Source organism: Saccopteryx bilineata, chromosome 3 (genome assembly GCF_036850765.1).
Source record: "Saccopteryx bilineata isolate mSacBil1 chromosome 3, mSacBil1_pri_phased_curated, whole genome shotgun sequence".
NCBI classification, from domain to species: domain Eukaryota; kingdom Metazoa; phylum Chordata; class Mammalia; order Chiroptera; family Emballonuridae; genus Saccopteryx; species Saccopteryx bilineata.
In genome coordinates, this window is record NC_089492.1 from 42,339,080 (window position 1) to 42,347,275 (window position 8,196).

General features: G+C 51.1%; 1 protein-coding gene across 6 annotated transcripts in view; it reads right to left on the reverse strand.

The window, feature by feature from the left end:
• ESRP1 (epithelial splicing regulatory protein 1) overlaps positions 1 to 3,091 on the reverse strand; it is an 84,290-nt gene extending 81,199 nt beyond the window's left edge. For all 6 annotated transcript variants that reach the window (XM_066266044.1, XM_066266048.1, XM_066266047.1 and 3 more), the window contains exons 1-3: positions 2,829 to 3,091; positions 2,178 to 2,306; positions 852 to 965 (exon numbers count right to left, since the gene is read on the reverse strand). In XM_066266044.1, the coding sequence (XP_066122141.1) occupies positions 852 to 965; positions 2,178 to 2,306; positions 2,829 to 2,960 (375 nt within the window). In that variant the 5' untranslated portion in view covers positions 2,961 to 3,091. The remainder of the gene's footprint in view (positions 1 to 851; positions 966 to 2,177; positions 2,307 to 2,828) is intronic.
• Positions 3,092 to 8,196: the final 5,105 nt, after the last annotated feature.

The window sequence follows — 8,196 nt, forward strand, 5'->3', positions numbered from 1 at the left end:
CCCACTGACCCTCATTCTTCTCAGGGAGAGAAATCACATTATATCTACAGTAAGATTATTATTTTCTCACTCCATACTCTCTTCCATTATCAGAAAGATAAGCAAAGGTAAAAGATGCGTCTGACCCTATTGTTTTGGGACAGGATTCAATCAGTTTTGAACATTTATTTTAAGTCAGACAAAGCACAACATACCATAATTAACATTTCACTGGTTATATGGTAAAGTATTAGTTTCACAGTATATGTTTTTAATAAAATTAGAATTGCAATTTAAAAAGCTTAATTGAACTTTTTTTCTTTGCTCCTTCCTTTCTAGGATAAAGCATTTCCCATACATATCACAGTATATTAAAATACAAGTTATCTCCTTGTTATAGTTATTTTAAGTGTCAAAAATTCAGCTAATAAGCTTAGGGAAAAGGAGAGTGTCAAGCAATTCAAAAACTTAACAGAAACTGACAGAAAACTCCTATTAAGTCACCAAAGGGTTGTCTCTTAAATTATTTCACTCTCAAACATCTCTATGAAAGAGCTATGAATCTGTACTGTCCTAAAATATACATAACAATATTTAACATTTTAACAATCTATGCATACAGTTCAGTGGCATTAAGGACATTCATTCACACTGCTGCACAACCATCACTGCCATCCCTCTTGTCATCTTCTCAAAATGAAATTCTGTACTCATGAAATAATACCCCCCTCCCCAAAAACAGTAACTTCTCATGTGCAGCTATTTTAAATTGAGAAACTGGGATAAATCTTTCTTTAAAAAAAAAAAAAAAAAAAGCCTCTTGTCACCCAAAGGGTCCAATCCTCTTCCAACAACAAGCCAAGCACTCTCACCTTCTTGGAAGCCTCGGGATGCAGGATTTGCCTGACATGAAGCTGTCCATCAGTACAGAGACAGAAAGAGGTTTCTACCCCAATATTTAGTTCGTTGCTCACTGACTGGTTAAACTGAAAAGAACAAGACACAAGATACAATTCATGCAGGATTTACCGACTCTGCAAAGTGATAACCAGAGAAAACAGAACTAACCTGTGAAAAAGGACACAAGCACTGGGGGGGGGGGGGGGCAACATTTGAAAGACTAGGGTCCCACAAACTGTCTAGCTTCCTTTAGATAGAGCAGCTTTCCAGGCAGCCCGCAGTTACCAACAGGAGAATTCAGTAAACGCCTTCTTCTATCGTCCATGCCTAAACCCTTCCATTTTTGCGAAAAAATCCAAGACTTTTAAATCAGGTCTCGTTTTCAACAGCAGATTGCCTTCAGATTACATCATTCCCTGGTGTCACGTCTTTTACGGTTGGATGTTCTAGGCTTAAGAAAGATGCCAGTTGGGCAATGTGGGGTAATGACTACACAAACCTCTGGAAACTCTGTTAACACGTTTTCTGAAACACAGCTCAGAAACGATGACTTTTCCCCTACAGCTGGCAACTCGTGCGTTAGGGCAGCGGCCCTCAGAGCGCCCTGCCGGACTCACCTGTGCACAGGTGTTGAGCGTCCTCCTCCTAACTCCCATTAGGTCAGCACCCCCAAGCACCCGGTTTTCAGGTCATCTTAGTTCCAATCCAGGGATTCCAGTGACTTTCACAGTGACCCAACGAGCAGCCCTGCGTGTCCGAGCCCGCAAACCCTGCTCGGCGCGAAGACCATGGCCACTCAAGAAGTAATAATGGGACCGAAACCGAGCCTTTGGCAATTCAGAATCCCGAAAGCAAGCCCTCAGTACCGGGCCCGCCGGGCCGCGGGCCTACACCACAGCGCCCCCTGTCCCGGGGTGGGTCCAAACCCAAAACCCGGCACAGGACAGTGGCGTCTGGGGTCTGAGCCCGGGAACGGGGGCGCTCGGATTCAAACTCGGCTCAACACTCGATTGGTAAAACCTGGCCGTTTCTTAGGCCAAGGGAACGATTCAGGAAGCAATTCGGAAACTAGCGAATTTGGGCTCAAGACCCGGGGTTTGGGAAATTAAGAGGACCAGAGACCTCCTTCCAAAAGGTCCGACCCGGGCCTCCAGGCGGGTTTCCACCCACGCGGCTGAGCGTCTCGTCACCCCACCGCGGGAACGCTCGTGGAGCGCCAGGCGAGGGCGCGGGGTCCGGAGCCCGGGGGAGCTGGGCCGGCTGCGGGGGACCCTGGGCGGCCGGACCGGGGCTGTCACCTGTCGGAGGGCTTGGTCCAGCTGCGGCGCCGAGGACAGGCTTTCGGCGTCAATCTTCGTTTCTTCCTTACAATCCTCCGTCAGCTCCAACTGATCCGGTCTAACTAGTACTTCGTGCAACTGTCCCACCTGCGGGGAAAAGACGCAGGAGAGTCCGTTTTCCCCCTCAAGTTGAGGTCCCTGTTCTCCCCCTCCTCCCTCGCTTCCCTCCTGGGGCGGCCCACGCCTCGGGACCGGTCTGGCCTCAAAAATCAAAAACGCACTCGTCGCCCGCAGCCCCGAAGGCCGAGAGGTGGGCGCGGCCGTGCCCCCGACCCCACCCCCACCGGGATCAGGTCGGAAAAATCCTGGAAGCGGACCCTGGGGGGGCCCCACGGATTCCACCCTGCCTCCGCGGGGCGCCCCCAGACCGGCCGGGAACCCGGGTCGCCGGCACCCGGCCTCCCCACCTGAGCCAGGTTTGAGGGCTGAAATGGCTCCAAGGCTGTTGGCCAACAAGTTTGGTTTTACTCTGAATTCTCTAGGCCCCAGGTCTCGCCTCACGAGTGAACAAACTAAAGCACTTGTTTACCGACACCCCCCCCCCTCCCAACACCTACAACCAATTTCTTGCCCCACCCCTATCGTTTGGGCAGAAAAGTGGAGAAATACCTTCTTGTTGGTCAAATCAACGACTTTCCATAACAGCAGGATCAACTCTTTCTCATCCGAGCCCAGCTTGGCCCCAGTGGCCCCAGCAGTGATTCCAAAAAGCACCACCAAGTAATCCGGAGACGCCGTCATGACGATAGGTAGGGAGGGGGGAGAGGGGGGTCGGGAGGCGGCGAGGCGGAGTGGAAGCGAGAACAAGAAAACCTGTGCTGAGCCCTCTCCTGAGAGAAAAGTGAAGAGCGCCCACCCCCCCACCCCTCCTCGCCGCTGTTGGTGCAAAAGGCGGTAACCAGCCACCCCAGCCGACACCTGGCCGGCGCTCCACACCCTCGGCAGGAAGGGGGGTGGGAAGCAGGGCGCAGCAGAACTGCCCTTTTTGTATTCAATTGCCCGTGCGTCTATGCAAAAAGCTTGAGCAGGGCTGCACCCCCGGGAGGCGCGCGCAATGGCTGAAAGCTTTTCTGTTTTGGGATGTGGCTCTACCTGCCCGCCCCCTCCCCCTCCCCCACGTGGTGCAGGTAAGAGACACCTGGCGGCGCCAGCCCATTGGCTCCTTCAAACCACGACGTGGCAGCTGTGGGGGAGGAGGCCGCCTGGGGAAAGGAGTAGGAGGGGGCGGAAGACAATGGCTGGATGAATGGAGGGGGGCGGGAGGGGCGCAGAGAGAGGAGTGGGGGGAGACACGCAGGGCGGAGAGGAGGCGGTTGCCAGCCAGAGAGGGTAGCTGAGGCCAGACGGGATGAGGGTGAGGGGTGAAGGGCGCGGGAGGTGGGCTCACGCCTTTGGAGGTAACCGAGAGGCGTGGGGGGGCCTTGGAGAAATGCAGGCTGTGGGGGAACGAAGCCGGAGGTTCTGAAGGGTCAAGCGGAAAGGCCTGGCGCGGGGAGGTGAAAGGAGGCCAGAGGTGAGGCCCTGGGTGCGAAGCCGCTTAGGGCGCGGCGCCCCGAGAGGGCGAACCGCGGAAGGAGGGACCGCCAACGGCAGCCGGGAGGTGGCGGGGGCTGTTGCTAAGCTCGGAAAAGTCGCTCCCTAGCCCAGAACACCTTTCAGTGCAAACAGCAGGACCTGCTCTTTGCTCCCCGCCTTGCTGGAGCCTGGGCGCAAGCTCCTCCGCAACCCAAGGTGCTGCCCACCCTCGGAACCGAAACCCCGGCGCGCGGCGGAGTGGGGCTCCCGGGGCTCGACGCCCAGCCGCCAGTTACGTTCAGAGAAGCAGTGGCTGCGCGCTGGACGGCAGGACTCCTGCCCCTGGGAAATCCACTGACAGTGAACCGCACAAACTTTTCTCTCGCTACTCCCGTAATTTCTATTTTCTCTTTTTAAATTTTTTCATTGATTTGAGGAACGAGGGGAAGAGCATCAACTCATTCCACTTCGTTCCATCTCGTTACCCGTTGGCTGCTTCTCCGTACCCTGACCGGGACGGAACCTGCCGCCTGGGCGCGCGGGGACGACGCTCTCTTCACTGAGCCACCTGGCCAGGGCTCTACGTCTTGTTTGGTTCTGGCTGCTAGGTCCAGACTAGACCCTCCAGGGCAGGGGCCCACTTCCTTGGTTTGCCCCGGGTCCTAAATACGATGCACCCACCGGAGCACCTAATGATTTCGGACATTCGGCGAGAGCAGCTTTCCCTGTTACCCGCTCTGACCCCACGTCCTCGACTCGTACCTGTGCCTTTGTACTTGTGCCGATTTGGCAAAGTTCCCAAGCAGCTTCCCGACTCTAGCCCGGCTAGGTCTGCGCAGAAGCCGCGCGCCCACCACCACCACCAGGTCAGGTGGCAAGGTGGCAGGTCCTGTTGACATACTAGAGAGAAAAATAAGCTAAACGTGAAGTTTCCTCGAATTTTATATTTCAAACTCATCTGTTCTTGGGGACAGATTCCGTCAGAAGTATTACTATTTCTACCAGGGAGAAATACCTTCTTGTTCAGAATAGTATTACTATTTCGACTAGGGGTGTCCTTATATTTATGATGCGAAGTCAGGCAACCGTACACCTATCGTTACAGTAACCCACTCCGGATACAAAACCGAGAACCTTTCAGGACGCGAGTAAAGGGAAACTGGCGACGGAACTTTCCCGACGGGAAGGGAGCACGGCCCAACTGAAAACGGGGCCGAAGCTTCGGGGAGCAGAGCCGGGAGTGGGTTTGGGGGCCTGGCTCAGCCGCTGCGTTTCCCGGGTGGGGGTGGGGTTGTGGGCTGCGACGCCGCTTCCCGCCGCGCAGGGAGCAGCTCGCGCCCCCCGGGTGCGGACGGAGGCCGGGCTCTGCCAGCGCCGGCCAGGGTCCTCGGCACTGCCCTGCTCTGCAGCTCGGCTTCCAGCGGCGCGTGCTTCCAACTCGCGGACTGCGGGGTGCAGAACATGGAAGGGTCCCTGCAGCCCGTCGCTGGCTCGCAGCCCCGACTTCGCCCCGCCTAGTCCCGGTAACTCGGAGCCACCCTCAGGCCGGAGGCGCCGCGAGGGCTGGGACTGGGCGCGACGAGCAGGGAGGGACCTGGAAAAACCACCCAGATTGCATTGCAGTGGGCGAGGCCACCGGGAGGAGCTGGTTCCCTTGAGCCACCTCCCTGCGGGGCTTCCTCGGTTCGCCGTTCCCAGGTGCTCCGTCCTACCTGAGTCGGGAGGTGCCGCCCAGTAGGAGTGCAGAACACAGCAGCACTGGCTGGGCACGCTCAGGTGCGTGAGGCACCGCCCGGAGGTCCTGTGCCGCTGGGTGACTGTGGCTGAGAAGGTGGTTAGAAAGCTCAAGAAGTCCTGCTCCACCCCTCCTTTCAGGCCTATTGTGTTCAATTAATCATTAGTAAAGCGCGTTTGGAGAAACTGAGAATTTTAATATCAATGCCCCTGCAAGGGATTCCGTTGCCTTATTCATATTAGAATAGAATTTCAGGGCTCCCCCTTTTCACAGAGATTTATCTTCTTCCTGTTTAAGAAAGTCAGATCCTTAGTTTCTGATTTTTCTCTTTTAAATTTTAATTTGCCCAACTAGGTTAGAAGAACAAGAATTTTGTTTTATTCTGTTGTCAAGGTATTTCCAGAGCTTGGAACAGCCTGACATGTACTAGGCAATCAACAAATATTGGTTGAATGGTTTTAATGAATAACACTCACCCATTTTTGCAGCTCTGTCTCCTGATTTAGGGCATAGTTCATTACTGCGAAGGTGAAATTATGGAAATGGGAATCAACAGGTAATTTAAGTCTTAAGTACTTAAAAAGAGCAGGGGCTAATTCTTCGAGACAAACCGACTTCTGTTGAAGAAATGCAAGTCTTGTAAAATGCAGGAATGCCATGAGAAAAAAAAAATCTGTGTAGTACAAGCAGATCAGTTCTGAATAGAAAAGTGTTTTATTGTCTATCCCATCTATAAGTAATTTCCAATTTAAGAATAATCAGTATAAGGTGGCTGAGAATTTCGAGGAGAGAGCCTTATTCCATCTGTGCTCTTCACCGAAAACCACTCCTAAAACTTCTAGAACAAATACAATTTTTTTCAAGTACTAGAGACCCAAATTGAGGGAAGGTGCAAAGTAACTGGCCTGTACATTCTTAAAACTCTGAAGGTCATGAAAGACAAAGACTGAAGAACTATTCCAGATTAAAGGAATTTGAGACATCACAACTAAACATGGCAACATGTATCCTGGACCAGAAGAACTTTTGTTTCTTGCTGTAAAGGACATTATTGGGACAGTAGGAAAATTTGAACAAGGTCTGTAGATTAAATACCAGTAGTATATCAGTGTTAATTTCCTGATTTTTGTAATATGGTTTGGCGGGAGACCTTTCTTTGTTTTAAAAAATACCTAACCTTTAGGAATAAGAGAGAATCATATCTATAACACAAATGATTCTGACAAAATATGCATACATACATACATACCTATGTAGAGAGAGAGAGAACAAAGCAAATGTGGTAAAATGTTAACACCGGGAGATCTGAGTGAAGGAATTACTTATTTCTTTTTTGCAACTTTTTAATTTTTTTTTAATATCAGAGGACTTTTGCTGCCACCACCATTCTGTTGTTTAACAAGGTTCTGTCTCATGACCTTCTATGCTAACCTAATCCTTCATACTGTACAATGAATCCATTTTCTTTGTCTCTTCTTTAGTGAAAGAAGGAGAAAGAAAAGGTTACTATTTTTCTGTATAACAATCTTTTCATATACTGTAAGGTTCTTCTTAAATAACTTTTCTAGACTAAATTACTTCAAACTCTTTCATGTGAATCTAACTTTCCAGCTGTTTAAATATCTCTACTCTCCTTGGACCCTTTTCCTCTTACCACTTTTAGAGATCAGTTCTTAAACTGGACAAAATTCAAATGTGTCCTCTATGACCTGACCATTGACTCAGTGGTAACTATATGTCATATTCTTACTACTTGCAATGCAATTCCCTTTTTATAACTACTGTAGCAGCACTACACTTGCTGGTTCCAGTTGTTTTTGAGATCTCTGGATCTTTCTTGGGTTCTCGATTGCACATACTGTTGTTCTCTTGTACTTGTAGGAAAAGAGGCTTCGAAAATGTTCTCTAATTATATTGTGGCAATGGTTGCACAAACATAAAATACTAAAACCCAGCAAATTGTACACTTTAAAAGGATAGATATTATGGTATGTAAATTTTATCTGTTTTTATTTATTAATTTATTTATTTTGTATTTTTCTGAAGTTAGGAGCAGCAGTCAGACAGACTCCCACAAGCACCCAACCAGATTCACCAGGCATACCCACCAGGGGGCAATGCTGTGCCCATCTAGGGTGTGTTGCTCCATTGCGGCCAGAGCCATTCTAGCACCTGAGGTGGAGGCCACAGAGCCATCCTCAGCGCTTGGGCCAACTTTGCTCCAATGGAACTTTGGCTGTGGGAAGGGGAAGAGAGAGTGAGGAAGGAGAGGGGGAAGGGTGGAGAAGCAGATGGGCGCTTCTCCTGTGTGCCCTGATTGGGAATCGAACTTGGGACTTCCACAAACCAGGCAACACTGTACCACTGAGCCAACAGGCCAGGACCTTATCTGTTTTATTTATTTATTTATTTATTTTTAATTTCTGAAGCTGGAAACGGGGAGAGACAGTCAGACAGACTCCCGCATGCACCCGACCGGGATCCACCCGGCACGCCCACCAGGGGCAATGCTTTGCCCACCAGGGGGCGATGCTCTGCCCCTCCGGGGGGGGGGGGATCGCTCTGCCGTGACCAGAGCCACTCTAGCGCCTGGGGCAGAGGCCAAGGAGCCATCCCCAGCGCCGGGGCCATCTTTGCTCCAATGGAGCCTTGGCTGTGGGAGGGGAAGAGAGAGACAGAGAGGAAGGAGGGGGGGGGGTGGAGAAGCAAATGGGCGCTTCTCCTATG